The 21,025-nt window shown below is 47.6% G+C and overlaps 1 protein-coding gene across 1 annotated transcript in view; it reads right to left on the bottom strand.

Annotated features, from left to right (window-relative positions):
- LOC139580533 (protein jagged-1b-like) overlaps positions 1-21,025 on the bottom strand; it is a 173,087-nt gene that overhangs the window by 107,426 nt on the left and 44,636 nt on the right. The window contains exons 6-8 of the mRNA XM_071409310.1: positions 7,458-7,588; positions 5,962-6,081; positions 782-895 (exon numbers count right to left, since the gene is read on the bottom strand). Coding sequence (XP_071265411.1) covers positions 782-895; positions 5,962-6,081; positions 7,458-7,588 — 365 coding nt within the window. The remainder of the gene's footprint in view (positions 1-781; positions 896-5,961; positions 6,082-7,457; positions 7,589-21,025) is intronic.

The raw sequence follows: 21,025 nt of genomic DNA, 5'->3' as shown, positions 1-21,025 counted from the left end.
GGTCGGTCGGTCGGTCGGTCGGTCGGTCGGTCTGTCTGTGTGTCTGTCTGTCTGTCTGTGTGTGTGTGTGTCTGTCTGTCTGTGTGTGTGTGTGTGTGTGTGTGTGTGTGTGTGTGTGTGTGTGTGTGTGTGTGTGTGTGTGTGTGTGTGTGTGTGTGTGTGTGTGTGTGTGTGTGTGTGTGTGTGTGTGTGTGTGTGTGTGTGTGTGTGTGTGTGTGTGTGTGTGTGTGTGTGTGTGTGTGTGTGTGTGTGTGTGTGTGTGTGTGTGTGTGTGTGTGTGTGTGTGTGTGTGTGTGTGTGTGTGTGTGTGTGTGTGTGTGTGTGTGTGTGTGTGTGTGTGTGTGTGTGTGTGTGTGTGTGTGTGTGTGTGTGTGTGTGTGTGTGTGTGTGTGTGTGTGTGTGTGTGTGTGTGTGTGTGTGTGTGTGTGTGTGTGTGTGTGTGTGTGTGTGTGTGTGTGTGTGTGTGTGTGTGTGTGTGTGTGTGTGTGTGTGTGTGTGTGTGTGTGTGTGTGTGTGTGTGTGTGTGTGTGTGTGTGTGTGTGTGTGTGTGTGTGTGTGTGTGTGTGTGTGTGTGTGTGTGTGTGTGTGTGTGTGTGTGTGTGTGTGTGTGTGTGTGTGTGTGTGTGTGTGTGTGTGTGTGTGTGTGTGTGTGTGTGTGTGTGTGTGTGTGTGTGTGTGTGTGTGTGTGTGTGTGTGTGTGTGTGTGTGTGTGTGTGTGTGTGTGTGTGTGTGTGTGTGTGTGTGTGTGTGTGTGTGTGTGTGTGTGTATATACAGACTTACTGATGCTACAGGAGGTTCCGGTCCAACCCGCTCCACATACACACCCATAACCCTGACTGGTCTCTACACAGCTCCCTCCATTAGAGCAGGGGTTGGACAGACACGCATGCTCTGCTGTGGGGGGAGGACACACAGGGTTACAGACACATGCTGGGAGAGACTGACTGGCCAATGAGAGCAGAGAGGACCTGGGAGAAGAGAGGACCTGGGAGAAGAGAGGACCTGGGACCAGAGAGGACCTGGGAACAGAGAGGACCTGGGAACAGAGAGGACCTGGGAACAGAGAGGACCTGGGAACAGAGAGGACCTGGGAGCAGAGAGGACCTGGGAACAGAGAGGACCTGGGAGACGAGAGGACCTGGGACCAGAGAGGACCTGGGAACAGAGAGGACCTGGGAGACGAGAGGACCTGGGACCAGAGAGGACCTGGGAGCAGAGAGGACCTGGGAACAGAGAGGACCTGGGAACAGAGAGGACCTGGGAGACGAGAGGACCTGGGAGACGAGAGGACCTGGGAACAGAGAGGACCTGGGAACAGAGAGGACCTGGGAGACGAGAGGACCTGGGAGACGAGAGGACCTGGGAACAGAGAGGACCTGGGAGACGAGAGGACCTGGTAGCAGAGAGGACCTGGGAACAGAGAGGACCTGGTAAACCCCCCCATACCTACTGAATCCACTCAGCCAATCAGTACACCCCCCTACACCCCCTGAATCCACTCAGCCAATCAGTACACCCCCCTACGCCCCCTGAATCCACTCAGCCAATCAGTACACCCCCCTACACCCCCTGAATCCACTCAGCCAATCAGTACGCCCCCTGAATCCACTCAGCCAATCAGTACACCCCCCTACACCCCCTGAATCCACTCAGCCAATCAGTACACCCCCCTACACCCCCTGAATCGACTCAGCCAATCAGTACACCCCCCTACGCCCCCTGAATCCACACAGCCAATCAGTACACCCCCCTACGCCCCCTGAATCCACTCAGCCAATCAGTACACCCCCCTACACCCCCTGAATCCACTCAGCCAATCAGTACACCCCCCTACACCCCCTGAACCCACTCAGCCAATCAGTACACCCCCCTACGCCCCCTGAATCCACTCAGCCAATCAGTACACCCCCTGAATCCACTCAGCCAATCAGTACAACCCCCTACACCCCCTGAATCCACTCAGCCAATCAGTACACCCCCCTACACCCCCTGAATCCACTCAGCCAATCAGTACACCCCCCTACGCCCCCTGAATCCACTCAGCCAATCAGTACACCCCCTGACTCCACTCAGCCAATCAGTACACCCCCCTACACCCCCTGAATCCACTCAGCCAATCAGTACACCCCCTGAATCCCTACCATTGTGTCATCATAATGCTTTAGCAAATGTACATTATACCAGGAGCATTGGTAGACAATGTAATTAACCTAATGTATGTCCCTCGAACTGCCCTAAATGCCTCTGCTGATCCTACAGCTGTTGTATGTAGCAATATGTGTCTATGACCCAGATGTATGCTGTTAGCACTGAGGTGGTGGGCCCTAGTAGGAAGTCCACGGTGTGCAGCTCACCCTGCACGAACATAAATAACATGAGCATGTCTACTGCTGCTAAGCTTCCCAGTAAAGGAATGAAAACAAGCAAGCAAGCACAGGGCGGCGCACAATTGGCACAGCGTCATCCGGGTTTGGCCGGGGTAGGACGTCACTGTAAATAAGAATTTGTTCTTAACTGACTTGTTAAATAAAGGTTAAATAAAATAATAATAGTGTGTGTGCTCTGTGTATTCCTGTCATCCAGTAGCTAAACGGTGAGCAGCCCTCAGCATAACCCCACGACCATTTACTGAGGAAACAGACAACCATGACGCCCCACGACCATTTACTGAGGAAACAGACAACCATGACGACCCACCCATTTACTGAGGAAACAGAAAACCATGACGACCCACCCATTTACTGAGGAAACAGACAACCATGACGACCCACCCATTTACTGAGGAAACAGAAAACCATGACGACCCACCAATTTACTGAGGAAACAGAAAACCATGACGACCCACCCATTTACTGAGGAAACAGACAACCATGACGACCCACCCATTTACTGAGGAAACAGAAAACCATGACGACACACCCATTTACTGAGGAAACAGAAAACCATGACGACCCACCCATTTACTGAGGAAACAGACAACCATGACGACCCACCCATTTACTGAGGAAACAGAAAACCATGACGACCCACCCATTTACTGAGGAAACAGAAAACCATGACGACCCACCAATTTACTGAGGAAACAGAAAACCATGACGACCCACACATTTACTGAGGAAACAGAAAACCATTACGACCCACCCATACTGCCAGTCACCAGCCCACCTACTCTAAACAGTAACTACCCTACCCCTCAACACAGTAACTGCCTACCCCTCTCACAGTAACTACCCTACCCCTAACTACCTACCCCTCTCACAGTAACTAACTACCCCTCTTACAGTAACTACCCTACCCCTCTCACAGTAACTACCTACCCCTCTCACAGTAACTACCTACCCCTCTCACAGTAACTACCTACCCCTCTCACAGTAACTACCCTCCCCTCTCACAGTAACTACCCTACCCCTCTCACAGTAACTACCCTCCCCTCTCACAGTAACTGCCCACCCCTCTCACAGTAACTATCTACCCCTCTCACAGTAACTACCCTACCCCTCTCACAGTAACTACCTACCCTTCAACACAGTAACTACCTACCCCTCTCACAGTAACTACCCTACCCCTCTCACAGTAACTACCCTACCCCTCTCACAGTAACTACCTACCCCTCTCACAGTAACTACCCTACCCCTCTCACAGTAACTCCCTACCCCTCTCACAGTAACTTCCTACCCCTCTCACAGTAACTACCCTACCCCTCTCACAGTAACTACCTACCCCTCTCACAGTAACTACCCTACCCCTCTCACAGTAACACCCTACCCCTCAACACAGTAACTACCCTACCCCTCTCACAGTAACTACCTACCCCTCAACACAGTAACTACCTACCCCTCAACACAGTAACTACCCTACCCCTCTCACAGCAACTACCCTACCCCTCTCACAGTAACTACCCACCCCTCTCACAGTAACTACCCTACCCCTCTCACAGTAACTACCTACCCCTCTCACAGTAACTACCTACCCCTCTCACAGTAACTACCTACCCCTCTCACAGTAACTACCCACCCCTCAACACAGTAACTACCCTACCCCTCTCACAGTAACTACCTACCCCTCTCACAGTAACTACCCTACCCCTCTCACAGTAACTACCCTACCCCTCTCACAGTAACTACCTACCCCTCAACACAGTAACTACCCTACCCCTCTCACAGTAACTGCCCACCCCTCTTACAGTAACTACCCACCCCTCTCACAGTAACTACCTACCCCTCTCACAGTAACTACCCTACCCCTCTCACAGTAACTACCCTACCCCTCTCACAGTAACTACCCTACCCCTCTCACAGTAACTATCTACCCCTCAACACAGTAACACCCTACCCCTCAACACAGTAACTACCCTACCCCTCTCACAGTAACTACCTACCCCTCAACACAGTAACTACCTACCCCTCAACACAGTAACTACCCTACCCCTCTCACAGCAACTACCCTACCCCTCTCACAGTAACTACCCACCCCTCTCACAGTAACTACCCTACCCCTCTCACAGTAACTACCTACCCCTCTCACAGTAACTACCTACCCCTCTCACAGTAACTACCTACCCCTCTCACAGTAACTACCCACCCCTCAACACAGTAACTACCCTACCCCTCTCACAGTAACTACCTACCCCTCTCACAGTAAATCACCTACCCCTCTCACAGTAACTACCCTACCCCTCTCACAGTAACTACCTACCCCTCAACACAGTAACTACCCTACCCCTCTCACAGTAACTGCCCACCCCTCTTACAGTAACTACCCACCCCTCTCACAGTAACTACCTACCCCTCTCACAGTAACTACCCTAACCCTCTCACAGTAACTACCCTACCCCTCTCACAGTAACTACCCTACCCCTCTCACAGTAACTATCTACCCCTCAACACAGTAACTACCCTACCCCTCTCACAGTAACTACCTACCCCTCTCACAGTAACTACCCTACCCCTCTCACAGTAACTACCCACCCCTCTCACAGTAACTACCCACCCCTCAACACAGTAACTACCCTACCCCTCTCACAGTAACTACCTACCCCTCAACACAGTAACTACCTACCCCTCTCACAGTAACTACCCTACCCCTCTCACAGTAACTACCCACCCCTCTCACAGTAACTACCTACCCCTCTCACAGAAACTACCCTACCCCTCAACACAGTAACTACCCTACCCCTCTCACAGTAACTACCTACCCCTCACACAGTAACTACCCAACCCTCTCACAGTAACTACCCTACCCCTCAACACAGTAACTACCCTACCCCTCAACACAGTAACTACCCACCCCTCTCACAGTAACTACCTACCCCTCAACACAGTAACTACCCTACCCCTCAACACAGTAACTACCTACCCCTCAACACAGTAACTACCCTACCCCTCTCACAGTAACTACCCTACCCCTCTCACAGTAACTACCCACCCCTCTCACAGTAACTACCCTACCCCTCTCACAGTAACTACCCACCCCTCTCACAGTAACTACCTACCCCTCTCACAGTAACTACCCTACCCCTCAACACAGTAACTACCCACCCCTCTCACAGTAACTACCCTACCCCTCTCACAGTAACTACCTACCCCTCTCACAGTAACTACCCACCCCTCTCACAGTAACTACCCTACCCCTCTCACAGTAACTACCCTACCCCTCTCACAGTAACTACCCTACCCCTCTCACAGTAACTACCCACCCCTCTCACAGTAACTACCTACCCCTCTCACAGTAACTACCTACCCCTCTCACAGTAACTACCTACCCCTCTCACAGTAACTACCCTACCCCTCTCACAGTAACTACCCACCCCTCTCACAGTAACTACCTACCCCTCTCACAGTAACTACCCTACCCCTCTCACAGTAACTACCTACCCCTCTCACAGTAACTACCTACCCCTCTCACAGTAACTACCCACCCCTCTCACAGTAACTACCCTACCCCTCACAGTAACTACCTACCCCTCTCACAGGTGACTCCAGAGTATCCCTCAGCACAGGAACACTGGTATTTGTCAGGTCCCGTGTTGCTGCAGGTTCCTCCATTCAGACAGGGCTGTTTGGTCCCACAGAAGTTCAGATCTGAGAGAAGGGGAGGAGAGAGAGAGAGAGAGAGAGGGGAGGAGAGAGAGAGAGGGGGGAGGAGAGAGAGAGGGGGGAGGGGAGGAGAGAGGGGGGAGGAGAGAGAGAGGGGGGAGGGGAGGAGAGAGGGGGGAGGAGAGAGAGGGAGAGGGATGGAGAAAGACAGAGGAAAAGGGAAGGACTTAGAGATAGCACTGGTGGAAATAGCAGAACACTTATCTTCAGTTGCAACCATGGTGGCATTATGAGTAATGGTGGCATTATGAGTGATGGTGGCATTATGAGTGATGGTGGCACTATGAGTAATGGTGGCACTATGAGTAATGGTGGCAGTATGAGTAATGGTGGCATTATGAGTAATGGTGGCACTATGAGTAATGGTGGCACTATGCGTAATGGTGGCATTATGAGTGATGGTGGCACTATGAGTAATGGTGGCATTATGAGTAATGGTGGCATTATGAGTGATGGTGACACTATGAGTAATGGTGGCATTATGAGTAATGGTGACACTATGAGTAATGGTGGCATTATGAGTAATGGTGACACTATGTGTAATGGTGGCATTATGAGTAATGGTGACACTATGAGTAATGGTGACACTATGAGTAATGGTGGCATTATGAGTAATGGTGGCCTTATGAGTAATTGTGGCACTATGAGTAACGGTGGCACTATGAGTAGCGGTGCCACTATGCGTAAAGGTGACACTGAGTAATGGTGACACTGAGTAATGGTGACACTATGAGTAACGGTGCCACTATGCGTAAAGGTGACACTATGAGTAACGGTGCCACTATGCGTAAAGGTGACACTATGAGTAATGGTGTCACTATGCGTAAAGGTGACACTATGAGTAATGGTGACACTATGAGTAACGGTGCCACTATGAGTAGCGGTGCCACTATGCGTAAAGGTGACACTGAGTAATGGTGGCACTATGAGTAACGGTGACATTATGAGTAATGGTGGCACTATGAGTAACGGTGACACTATGAGTAATGGTGGCACTATGAGTAATGGTGGCACTATGAGTAACGGTGGCACTATGAGTAATGGTGGCACTATGCGTAATGGTGGCACTATGAGTAACGGTGACACTATGAGTAACGGTGGCACTATGAGTAATGGTGCCACTATGAGTAATGGTGCCACTATGCGTAAAGGTGGCACTATGAGTAATGGTGACACTATGAGTAACGGTGACAAGTGAAGTATTTAAGAGAATAGTTTCATTCCAACTGTACTGTAGAGAGAAAAGTGCCACTCAGTAAAACAACATTTGACAAAGAAAACATTGGAGGGACACTATAAAACAGGCCGCCTACGTCTGAGGAAGGGAACAAGAGACGGCATAGGAATAAAGTCTACTCTACCTTTGTCACAGAGATGTCCTCCCCAGTTGGTATCACACAGACACTGCCATGGTTCAACACAGGTTCCATGGATACAGCCAGGGTGAGGATTACATTTATCACAGTACTGCCCCTGCCAGCCATACAGGCACCTGGAAAACACACACACACACACACACACACACACACACACACACACACACACACACACACACACACACACACACACACACACACACACACACACACACACACACACACACACACACACACACACACACACACACACACACACACACACACACACCCACACACACACACACACACCCACCAGTGGTGTCACTAGGCCGTGGGGATTGAGCCCTAAACCTTTAGATCAGGTGTCCAACTCATTCCATAGAGGGCTGAGAGTGGGGGTTTTCACAACCACCCTTATAATTGATTATTTAAAAGGTCACTAATTAGTAAAGAACCTCCCTCACCTGGTTGTCTAGGTCACTAATTAGTAAAGAATCTCCCTCACCTGGTTGTCTAGGTCACTAATTAGTAAAGAATCTCCCTCACCTGGTTGTCTAGGTCTTAATTAGTAAAGAACCTCCCTCACCTGGTTGTCTAGGTCACTAATTAGTAAAAAACCTCCCTCACCTGGTTGTCTAGGTCTTAATTAGTAAAGAACCTCCCTCACCTGGTTGTCTAGGTCTTAATTAGTAAAGAACCTCCCTCACCTGGTTGTCTAGGTCACTAATTAGTAAAGAACCTCCCTCACCTGGTTGTCTAGGTCACTAATTAGTAAAGAACCTCCCTCACCTGGTTGTCTAGGTCACTAATTAGTAAAGAACCTCCCTCACCTGGTTGTCTAGGTCACTAATTAGTAAAGAACCTCCCTCACCTGGTTGTCTAGGTCACTAATTAGTAAAGACCCTCCCTCACCTGGTTGTCTAGGTCACTAATTAGTAAAGAACCTCCCTCACCTGGTTGTCTAGGTCACTAATTAGTAAAGAACATTCCTCACCTGGTTGTCTAGGTCTTAATTAGTAAAGAACCCCCCCCTCACCTGGTTGTCTAGGTCTTAATTAGTAAAGAACCTCACTCACCTGGTTGTCTAGGTCACTAATTAGTAAAGAACCTCCCTCACCTGGTTGTCTAGGTCTTAATTAGTAAAGAACCTCCCTCACCTGGTTGTCTAGGTCTTAATTAGTAAAGAACCTCCCTCACCTGGTTGTCTAGGACACTAATTAGCAAAGAACCTCCCTCACCTGGTTGTCTAGGTCACTAATTAGGGAAAGAACCTCCCTCACCTGGTTGTCTAGGTCTTAATTAGTAAAGAACCTCCCTCACCTGGTTGTCCAGGTCTTAATTAGTAAAGAACCTCCCTCACCTGGTTGTCTAGGTCTTAATTAGTAAAGAACCTCCTTCACCTGGTTGTCTAGGTCACTAATTAGTAAAGAACCTCCCTCACCTGGTTGTCTAGTTCACTAATTAGTAAAGGACCTCCCTCACCTGGTTGTCCAGGTCTTAATTAGTAAAGAACCTCCCTCACCTGGTTGTCTAGGTCTTAATTAGTAAAGAACCTCCCTCACCTGGTTGTCTAGGTCACTAATTAGTAAAGAACCTCCCTCACCTTGTTGTCTAGGTCACTAATTAGTAAAGAACCTCCCTCACCTGGTTGTCTAGGTCACAAATTAGTAAAGAACATCCCTCACCTGGTTGTCTAGGTCACTAATTAGTAAAGAACCTCCCTCACCTGGTTGTCTAGGTCACTAATTAGTAAAGAACCTCCCTCACTTGGTTGTCTAGGTCACTAATTAGTAAAGAACCTCCCTCACCTGGTTGTGTAGGTCTTAATTAGTAAAGAACCTCCCTCACCTGGTTGTCTAGGTCACTAATTAGTAAAGAACCTCCCTCACCTGGTTGTCTAGCTCACTAATTAGTAAAGAACCTCCCTCACCTGGTTGTCTAGGTCTTAGTTAGTAAAGAACCTCCCTCACCTGGTTGTCTAGGTCACTAATTAGTAAAGAACCTCCCTCACTTGGTTGTCTAGGTCTTAATTAGTAAAGAACCTCCCTCACCTGGTTGTCTAGGTCACTAATTAGTCAAGAACATCCCTCACCTGGTTGTCTAGGTCACTAATTAGTAAAGAACCTCCCTCACCTGGTTGTCTAGGTCACTAATTAGTAAAGAACCTCCCTCACCTGGTTGTCTAGGTCTTAATTAGTAAAGAACCTCCCTCACCTGGTTGTCTAGGTCTTAATTAGTAAAGAACCTCCCTCACCTGGTTGTCTAGGTCACTAATTAGTAAAGAACCTCCCTCACCTGGTTGTCTAGGTCACTAATTAGTAAAGAACCTCCCTCACCTGGTTGTCTAGGTCTTAATTAGTAAAGAACCTCCCTCACCTGGTTGTCTAGGTCACTAATTAGTAAAGAACCTCCCTCACCTGGTTGTCTAGGTCTTAATTAGTAAAGAACCTCCCTCACCTGGTTGTCTAGGTCACTAATTAGTAAAGAACCTCCCTCACCTGGTTGTCTAGGTCTTAATTAGTAAAGAACCTCCCTCACCTGGTTGTCTAGGTCACTAATTAGTAAAGAACCTCCCTCACCTGGTTGTCTAGGTCTTAATTAGTAAAGAACCTCCCTCACCTGGTTGTTTAGGTCTTAATTAGTAAAGAACCTCCCTCACCTGGTTGTCTAGGTCACTAATTAGTAAAGAACCTCCCTCACCTGGTTGTCTAGGTCACTAATTAGTAAAGAACCTCCCTCACCTGGTTGTCTAGGTCTTAATTAGTAAAGAACCTCCCTCACCTGGTTGTCTAGGTCTTAATTAGTAAAGAACCTCCCTCACCTGGTTGTCTAGGTCACTAATTAGGGAAAGAACCTCCCTCACCTGGTTGTCTAGGTCTTAATTAGTAAAGAACCTCCCTCACCTGGTTGTCCAGGTCTTAATTAGTAAAGAACCTCCCTCACCTGGTTGTCTAGGTCTTAATTAGTAAAGAACCTCCTTCACCTGGTTGTCTAGGTCACTAATTAGTAAAGAACCTCCCTCACCTGGTTGTCTAGTTCACTAATTAGTAAAGGACCTCCCTCACCTGGTTGTCCAGGTCTTAATTAGTAAAGAACCTCCCTCACCTGGTTGTCTAGGTCTTAATTAGTAAAGAACCTCCCTCACCTGGTTGTCTAGGTCACTAATTAGTAAAGAACCTCCCTCACCTTGTTGTCTAGGTCACTAATTAGTAAAGAACCTCCCTCACCTGGTTGTCTAGGTCACAAATTAGTAAAGAACATCCCTCACCTGGTTGTCTAGGTCACTAATTAGTAAAGAACCTCCCTCACCTGGTTGTCTAGGTCACTAATTAGTAAAGAACCTCCCTCACCTGGTTGTCTAGGTCTTAATTAGTAAAGAACCTCCCTCACCTGGTTGTCTAGGTCTTAATTAGTAAAGAACCTCCCTCACCTGGTTGTCTAGGACACTAATTAGCAAAGAACCTCCCTCACCTGGTTGTCTAGGTCACTAATTAGGGAAAGAACCTCCCTCACCTGGTTGTCTAGGTCTTAATTAGTAAAGAACCTCCCTCACCTGGTTGTCCAGGTCTTAATTAGTAAAGAACCTCCCTCACCTGGTTGTCTAGGTCTTAATTAGTAAAGAACCTCCTTCACCTGGTTGTCTAGGTCACTAATTAGTAAAGAACCTCCCTCACCTGGTTGTCTAGTTCACTAATTAGTAAAGGACCTCCCTCACCTGGTTGTCCAGGTCTTAATTAGTAAAGAACCTCCCTCACCTGGTTGTCTAGGTCTTAATTAGTAAAGAACCTCCCTCACCTGGTTGTCTAGGTCACTAATTAGTAAAGAACCTCCCTCACCTTGTTGTCTAGGTCACTAATTAGTAAAGAACCTCCCTCACCTGGTTGTCTAGGTCACAAATTAGTAAAGAACATCCCTCACCTGGTTGTCTAGGTCACTAATTAGTAAAGAACCTCCCTCACCTGGTTGTCTAGGTCACTAATTAGTAAAGAACCTCCCTCACTTGGTTGTCTAGGTCACTAATTAGTAAAGAACCTCCCTCACCTGGTTGTGTAGGTCTTAATTAGTAAAGAACCTCCCTCACCTGGTTGTCTAGGTCACTAATTAGTAAAGAACCTCCCTCACCTGGTTGTCTAGCTCACTAATTAGTAAAGAACCTCCCTCACCTGGTTGTCTAGGTCTTAGTTAGTAAAGAACCTCCCTCACCTGGTTGTCTAGGTCACTAATTAGTAAAGAACCTCCCTAACTTGGTTGTCTAGGTCTTAATTAGTAAATAACCTCCCTCACCTGGTTGTCTAGGTCACTAATTAGTCAAGAACCTCCCTCACCTGGTTGTCTAGGTCACTAATTAGTAAAGAACCTCCCTCACCTGGTTGTCTAGGTCACTAATTAGTAAAGAACCTCCCTCACCTGGTTGTCTAGGTCTTAATTAGTAAAGAACCTCCCTCACCTGGTTGTCTAGGTCTTAATTAGTAAAGAACCTCCCTCACCTGGTTGTCTAGGTCACTAATTAGTAAAGAACCTCCCTCACCTGGTTGTCTAGGTCACTAATTAGTAAAGAACCTCCCTCACCTGGTTGTCTAGGTCTTAATTAGTAAAGAACCTCCCTCACCTGGTTGTCTAGGTCACTAATTAGTAAAGAACCTCCCTCACCTGGTTGTCTAGGTCTTAATTAGTAAAGAACCTCCCTCACCTGGTTGTCTAGGTCACTAATTAGTAAAGAACCTCCCTCACCTGGTTGTCTAGGTCTTAATTAGTAAAGAACCTCCCTCACCTGGTTGTCTAGGTCACTAATTAGTAAAGAACCTCCCTCACCTGGTTGTCTAGGTCTTAATTAGTAAAGAACCTCCCTCACCTGGTTGTTTAGGTCTTAATTAGTAAAGAACCTCCCTCACCTGGTTGTCTAGGTCACTAATTAGTAAAGAACCTCCCTCACCTGGTTGTCTAGGTCACTAATTAGTAAAGAACCTCCCTCACCTGGTTGTCTAGGTCTTAATTAGTAAAGAACCTCCCTCACCTGGTTGTCTAGGTCTTAATTAAAGGAGAAAAACTAAAACCTGCAGACACTAGGCCCTCCGTGGAATGATTTCGACACCTCTTCTTTAGATGGTTTTCAGTCTCACGTGGGTTAGCATGCTCCTAAAAACCAATGAGTAGACGGGAGAGGCGGGACTTGCAGTGCGTCTAAAATAGAACCAAGTTGGTTTTACACATGCGAGCAGTTTGGAATGAAATTATTTAATAACATGTGGATATCATTGAGTGGCCTAGCCTCATGAAACTGGTTGAGAGAATGCCAAGAGTGTGCAAAGCTGTCATCAAGGTAAAGGGTTGCTACATTGAAGAATCACAAAATATATTTTGATTTGTTTAACACTTTTTTTGGTTACTACTATGATTCCATATGTGTTATTACATAGTTTTGATGTCTTCACTATTATTCTACAATGTAGAAAATAGTACAAATCCTTGAATGAGGTGTCCAAACTTTTCTAATGGTACTGTTTGTAAACGTGATATTTCTGTTTTATTTATAATAAATTAAAAACCTGTTTTTGCTTTATCATCATGGGGTATTGCGTGTAGATTGATGAGAATGTTTTTTAGAATAAGGCTGTAACCTAACAAAATGTGGGAAAAGTCCATGGGTCTGAATACTTTCCCATGGCACTAAACACACACATTTAGCCATGCTGTTAATGTAAGAACATTTTCAACAATGCGTGGGAAACACACAGAAGTATTTAGCGTGAACCAACACAAAACCAAAATTACAGCTGGTTCCCATGGGGACCGTTAGCAAGGCTAAAATTAGCATGATGTGGACAGACTGTCTCTGCGTCTGTCCTCACGAAACAGACATGGTTTGGCAGCAGTAAGACTATCCTTCTGTGGCAGCACTCTGCCTGCTCTTCCTGTACACTACGCCGAGGTCGTTGTCCTTAGCAATAGATAGGACATCATAGAGCAGGGCTCGTCAACCCTGTTCCTGGAGAGATACCCTCCTGTAGGTTTTAACTCCAACCCTGTTCCTAGAGAGATACCATCCTGTAGGTTTTAACTCCAACCCTGTTCCTGGAGAGAAACCATCCTGTAGGTTTTAACTCCAACCCTGTTCCTAGAGAGATACCATCCTGTAGGTTTTAACTCCAACCCTGTTCCTGGAGAGATACCATCCTGTAGGTTTTAACTCCAACCCTGTTCCTGGAGAGATACCATCCTGTAGGTTTTAACTCCAACTCTGTTCCTAGAGAGAAATCCTCCTGTAGGTTTTAACTCCAACCCTAATCTAACACACCTGATTCTAATAATTACCTGGTTGATAACTGGAGAGAAAACTTACAGGAGGCCAGTCCTCCAGGAACAGTGTTGACGGTAAAACATACAGGAGGGCAGTACAGAATATACTAACAGGCTCGGGTCGGATGCGGGCAACAGATTGTCACTATCACAGGAAGGCGGTGGTGGCGGGTGAACAAACATCTGACCCGCGCATCACTAACACACACAACCCACGAGGGACGAGCGAGCCGGGAGAGAGAGATCTGATTGAGAAACAGACTGGCTGTATAAATAAAGGCGGTGGTTAAGTCAACCTCTCTCTGTGATAAAAGAAGCTATTCACATCATGTATCTACTCTAGGACAAACAGAGCAGAAAGAGGAGGATTCCACAGTGGGACCACAGCCCTCCTGTTTAACACCATCTCAGTCCTTCCAGCCCTCCTCTTTAACACCATCTCAGTCCTTCCAGCCCTCCTCTTTAACACCATCTCAGTCCTTCCAGCCCTCCTCTTTAACACCATCTCAGTCCTTCCAGCCCTCCTGTTTAACACCATCTCAGTCCTTCCAGCCCTCCTGTTTAACACCATCTCAGTCCTTCCAGCCCTCATGTTTAACACCATCTCAGACCTTCCAGCCCTCCTGTTTAACACCATCTCAGTCCTTCCAGCCCTCATGTTTAACACCATCTCAGACCTTCCAGCCCTCCTGTTTAACACCATCTCAGTCCTTCCAGCCCTCCTGTTTAACACCATCTCAGTCCTTCCAGCCCTCCTCTTTAACACCATCTCAGTCCTTCCAGCCCTCCTGTTTAACACCATCTCAGTCCTTCCAGCCCTCCTGTTTAACACCATCTCAGTCCTTCCAGCCCTCCTCTTTAACACCATCTCAGTCCTTCCAGCCCTTCTGTTTAACACCATCTCAGTCCTTCCAGCCCTCCTGTTTAACACCATCTCAGTCCTTCCAGCCCTCCTCTTTAACACCATCTCAGTCCTTCCAGCCCTCCTGTTTAACACCATCTCAGTCCTTCCAGCCCTCCTGTTTAACACCATCTCAGTCCTTCCAGCCCTCCTCTTTAACACCATCTCAGTCCTTCCAGCCCTCATGTTTAACACCATCTCAGCCAAACTACTAACAAGGCCCTCAGTCCTTCTAGCCAGACTACTAACAAGGCCCTCAGTCCTTCTAGCCAGACTACTAACAAGGCCCTCAGTCCTTCTAGCCAAACTACTAACAAGGCCCTCAGTCCTTCTAGCCAAACTACTAACAAGGCCCTCAGTCCTTCTAGCCAAACTACTAACAAGGCCCTCAGTCCTTCTAGCCAGACTACTAACAAGGCCCTCAGTCCTTCTAGCCAGACTACTAACAAGGCCCTCAGTCCTTCTAGCCAGACTACTAACAAGGCCCTCAGTCCTTCTAGCCAAACTACTAACAAGGCCCTCAGCCCTTCTAGCCAGACTACTAACAAGGCCCTCAGCCCTTCTAGCCAGACTACTAACAAGGCCCTCAGTCCTTCTAGCCAAACTACTAACACGGCCCTCAGTCCTTCTAGCCAGACTACTAACAAGGCCCTCAGTCCTTCTAGTCAGACTACTAACAAGGCCCTCAGCCCGTCTAGCCAAACTCCTAACAAGGCCCTCAGTCCTTCTAGCCAGACTACTAACAAGGCCCTCAGCCCTTCTAGCCAAACTACTAACAAGGCCCTCAGTCCTTCTAGCCAAACTACTAACAAGGCCCTCAGCCCTTCTAGCCAGACTACTAACAAGGCCCTCAGTCCTTCTAGCCAAACTACTAACAAGGCCCTCAGTCCTTCTAGCCAAACTACTAACAAGGCCCTCAGCCCTTCTAGCCAAACTACTAACAAGGCCCTCAGTCCTTCTAGCCAGACTACTAACAAGGCCCTCAGCCCTTCTAGCCAGACTACTAACAAGGCCCTCAGTCCTTCTAGCCAGACTACTAACAAGGCCCTCAGTCCTTCTAGCCAGACTACTAACAAGGCCCTCAGTCCTTCTAGCCAGACTACTAACAAGGCCCTCAGTCCTTCTAGCCAGACTACTAACAAGGCCCTCAGTCCTTCTAGCCAGACTACTAACAAGGCCCTCAGTCCTTCTAGCCAGACTACTAACAAGGCCCTCAGTCCTTCTAGCCAAACTACTAACAAGGCCCTCAGTCCTTCTAGCCAGACTACTAACAAGGCCCTCAGTCCTTCTAGCCAGACTACTAACAAGGCCCTCAGTCCTTCTAGCCAGACTACTAACAAGGCCCTCAGTCCTTCTAGCCAAACTACTAACAAGGCCCTCAGTCCTTCTAGCCAAACTACTAACAAGGCCCTCAGCCCTTCTAGCCAGACTACTAACAAGGCCCTCAGTCCTTCTAGCCAAACTACTAACAAGGCCCTCAGTCCTTCTAGCCAAACTACTAACAAGGCCCTCAGCCCTTCTAGCCAAACTACTAACAAGGCCCTCAGTCCTTCTAGCCAGACTACTAACAAGGCCCTCAGCCCTTCTAGCCAGACTACTAACAAGGCCCTCAGTCCTTCTAGCCAGACTACTAACAAGGCCCTCAGTCCTTCTAGCCAGACTACTAACAAGGCCCTCAGTCCTTCTAGCCAGACTACTAACAAGGCCCTCAGTCCTTCTAGCCAGACTACTATCAAGGCCCTCAGTCCTTCTAGCCAAACTACTAACAAGGCCCTCAGTCCTTCTAGCCAGACTACTAACAAGGCCCTCAGTCCTTCTAGCCGACTACTAACAAGGGCCTCAGTCCTTCTAGCCAGACTACTAACAAGGCCCTCAGTCCTTCTAGCCAAACTACTAACAAGGCCCTCAGTCCTTCTAGCCAAACTACTAACAAGGCCCTCAGTCCTTCTAGCCAGACTACTAACAAGGCCCTCAGTCCTTCTAGCCAGACTACTAACAAGGCCCTCAGTCCTTCTAGCCAGACTACTAACAAGGCCCTCAGTCCTTCTAGCCAGACTACTAACAAGGCCCTCAGTCCTTCTAGCCAGACTACTAACAAGGCCCTCAGTCCTTCTAGCCAGACTACTAACAAGGCCCTCAGCCCTTCTAGCCAGACTACTAACAAGGCCCTCAGCCCTTCTAGCCAGACTACTAACAAGGCCCTCAGTCCTTCTAGCCAGACTACTAACAAGGCCCTCAGCCCTTCTAGCCAGACTACTAACAAGGCCCTCAGTCCTTCTAGCCAGACTACTAACAAGGCCCTCAGTCCTTCTAGCCAGACTACTAACAAGGCCCTCAGTCCTTCTAGCCAAACTACTAACAAGGCCCTCAGTCCTTCTAGCCAAACTACTAACAAGGCCCTCAGTCCTTCTAGCCAGACTACTAACAAGGCCCTCAGTCCTTCTAGCCAGACTACTAACAAGGCCCTCAGTCCTTCTAGCCAGACTACTAACAAGGCCCTCAGCCCTTCTAGCCAAACTACTAACAAGGCCCTCAGTCCTTCTAGCCAAACTACTAACAAGGCCCTCAGCCCTTCTAGCCAAACTACTAACAAGGCCCTCAGTCCTTCTAGCCAGACTACTAACAAGGCCGTCAGCCCTTCTAGCCAGACTACTAACAATGCCCTCAGTCCTTCTAGCCAGACTACTAACAAGGCCCTCAGCCCTTCTAGCCAGACTACTAACAAGGCCCTCAGTCCTTCTAGCCAGACTACTAACAAGGCCCTCAGTCCTTCTAGCCAGACTACTAACAAGGCCCTCAGTCCTTCTAGCCAAACTACTAACAAGGCCCTCAGTCCTTCTAGCCAAACTACTAACAAGGCCCTCAGTCCTTCTAGCCAGACTACTAACAAGGCCCTCAGTCCTTCTAGCCAGACTACTAACAAGGCCATCAGTCCTTCTAGCCAGACTACTAACAAGGCCCTCAGCCCTTCTAGCCAAACTACTAACAAGGCCCTCAGTCCTTCTAGCCAAACTACTAACAAGGCCCTCAGCCCTTCTAGCCAAACTACTAACAAGGCCCTCAGTCCTTCTAGCCAGACTACTAACAAGGCCCTCAGTCCTTCTAGCCAGACTACTAACAAGGCCCTCAGTCCTTCTAGCCAAACTACTAACAAGGCCCTCAGTCCTTCTAGCCAAACTACTAACAAGGCCCTCAGTCCTTCTAGCCAGACTACTAACAAGGCCCTCAGTCCTTCTAGCCAGACTACTAACAAGGCCCTCAGTCCTTCTAGCCAGACTACTAACAAGGCCCTCAGCCCTTCTAGCCAAACTACTAACAAGGCCCTCAGTCCTTCTAGCCAAACTACTAACAAGGCCCTCAGTCCTTCTAGCCAGACTACTAACAAGGCCCTCAGCCCTTCTAGCCAAACTACTAACACGTCTAGTATTTGTAACGTGATTTGGACTCAGTTAGACTTTCACTACTGTCCCCGTCATTTCTCAGCAGTTTGGCTGACAAATGCCATCAACTTTAACACTCTGCCTCTGCTCTCAGCCCATTTATGTTGAAGAACATCCTCTTGTCAAACTGCAGAGGGACATGACTGTGCCTCTGAAAGAGTCCATTTCCAATGCCAGAGGTTACCAAGTCTGGTCTTTAGCCTAACCTAAATGATGGTCTGGTTTTGGCTGTAGTTGACATTGTTTTCACTGTACAGTATCATTCATCCATAGAGCAGGGCACATCAAAAGATTAGATAACGTTGAAGAAAGTGTCACTCCTCAATATCACAACATTTGACAAACAAACTTGAAGGGAAACAACATCGAGGATGACTCAATGAGAATTGTGAAATGTAAAGATGGCCACAGCAGGATTTCAACCCCAGGGGATCCCAAACAGATGTTCCTGGCCTGCCTGACAGCAGGGCTTGTAGCCAGCAAAGGAAAGCACCTGCCTGCAGCCATTCAGCTGGAAGCACTAGACACTATGTTTGTGTCTGTGTTCCTGCCTGCTGTGTGCTGCGGTCATGCATTTCCCTATGGTGGGAAAGTAGCTCTTTGAGTAAATAAGAGCGCTTGCTGCAGTTTGCCTAGACTAGTTATCTGGCTGGCAGAGTCCATCTAAACAGAGTCAACCTGGTACATCTCAGACCTCTATTAGAGGTCTGCACCCTTCTCCACTCTAAAGCCTCGGGTTCCTTTGGAACTTTAAAGTCAACCCAGGTTGGACTGGCTCTGGTGGGCTGGCTGGCTGGCCCTGGTGGGCTGGCTGGCTGGCCCTGGTGGGCTGGCCCTGGTGGGCTGGCTGGCTGGCCCTGGTGAGCTGGCTCGAATTGCGTTTCCAGTGCCTCTAGAACTTAGAAATGATTTAATGTTGCTAGGTAGCCAATGTGACTGTGCAGCTAGCTAGCTTTGCTAATGTTGCTAGCTAGCTAACTAGATTTTGTAGGAAGTCCACTGGCTACAACTAGCTAGATATCTAGGAAGCTAGCGAGATGTTGAAGAAATAATATATTTCACCCTCAACACGCTGTAACTAACATTACGCCATACTCTTGCCAATGTCAGTTAGCCAAGTCTTGGCTAGCTTAACAAGCTAGCTTAATTCCTACCTTGTTTGCCATGGCATTTAGCTCTAGCTTGCTAGGTTAGCTTTCAATAATGTACCAATATGACCTGACTAGCAAAAACCTCTTGCTAGCTAACATTAGCATGCTAGCTGTCATTCAAGGGCTGACTGCTCTCGTAACAGTTTTCTTGCAAAAAACAAATGGTTTGATTGAGCTAAAGTGTCTGTCTACTGCAGTTCGTGTGCTAGATAACTGCAACAAACCCAGACGAGCTAAACATGTCAGAATTCAGCTGTGGTCAGCTGGTGGTTGCATAGTAAGAGTCAGCAGACCGAATTCAAAACGGTCTAGAATCACTTGTGAAAACTAAGCTGCGCTGGTCCGGGTTTCCTCTGTCCAAGCTCCAATTTGAGAATTCCACTCGACGCAGATCGGAATTTGGCCCAAAAGCTCCAATGGAAATGGGACTTAAGTCTTTCTCACATACAGCGCCTTCACAAAGCATTCACACCTTTTGACTTGTTCTACATTTTGTTGTTGTTACAGCTTGAATATAACATGGATTAAATTGAGATGTTGTGTCACTGGCCTACACACAATACACCATAATGTCAAAGTGGAATTAGGTTTTTAGAAAAAAATCTAATAAAAATGAAATAGCTGAAATGTCAAGTCTGTCTGCTTTCCACCAGACACTGGGAGATGAATTCACCTTTCAGCAGGACAATAACCTAAAACACAAGGCCAAATATACACTGGAGTTGCTGACCAAGAAGACAGTGAATGTTCCTGAGTGGCCGAGTTACAGTTTGAACAAGACTTGAAAATGGCTGTCTAGCAATGATCAACAACCACCTTGACAGAGCATGAAGAATTTTAAAATAATAAAAATGGGCAAATATTGTACAATCCAGGTGTGCAAAGCTCAAAGCCATTAGACTTACCCAGAAAGACAACTGTAAATCACTGCCAACAGTGATTCTAACATGTATTGACTCAGGGGTGTGAATTCGTATGTAAATGAGATATTTCTGCATTTTATTTTCAATACACTTACAAAAATATCTAAAAAACATATTTTCACTTTGTCGTTATGGGGTACTGTGTGTACATGGGTGAGATTGTTTTGTATTTAACCCATTTTGAATTCAGGCTGTACCACAACATGTGGAATGAGACAAGGTGTAGGAAGGCACTGTAGATTAAACAACGGTGAAAACCACCTCAAGCCAATGTTTACACCAATCATTTGCTTTAAAAGCAATGATGGGGAGTGTTCATGTGCATTAATATAGCCACACCTAGCTAGGTATAACAACACAGACCAAGACAGTTGGGCCTGGATCTGTTACAAGGGAAAGCCTCACCAAGACAGTTGGGCCTGGATCTGTTACAAGGGAAAGCCTCACCAAGACAGTTGGGCCTGGATCTGTTACAAGGGAAAGCCTCACCAAGACAGTTGGGCCTGGATCTATTACAAGATGAAAGCCTCACCAAGACAGTTGGGCCTGGATCTATTACAAGGGAAAGCCTCACCAAGACAGTTGGGCCTGGATCTGTTACAAGATGAAAGCCTCACCAAGACAGTTGGGCCTGGATCTATTACAAGATGAAAGCCTCACCAAGACAGTTGGGCCTGGATCTGTTACAAGGGAAAGCCTCACCAAGACAGTTGGGCCTGGATCTGTTACAAGATGAAAGCCTCACCAAGACAGTTGGGCCTGGATCTGTTACAAGGGAAAGCCTCACCAAGACAGTTGGGCCTGGATCTATTACAAGGGAAAGCCTCACCAAGACTGTTGGGCCTGGATCTGTTACAAG

Source organism: Salvelinus alpinus, chromosome 7 (assembly GCF_045679555.1).
Source record: "Salvelinus alpinus chromosome 7, SLU_Salpinus.1, whole genome shotgun sequence".
Taxonomy (NCBI): domain Eukaryota; kingdom Metazoa; phylum Chordata; class Actinopteri; order Salmoniformes; family Salmonidae; genus Salvelinus; species Salvelinus alpinus.
The sequence above is the reverse complement of the archived record's forward strand: the minus strand, read 5'-3'. Positions and strand labels throughout refer to the sequence as shown.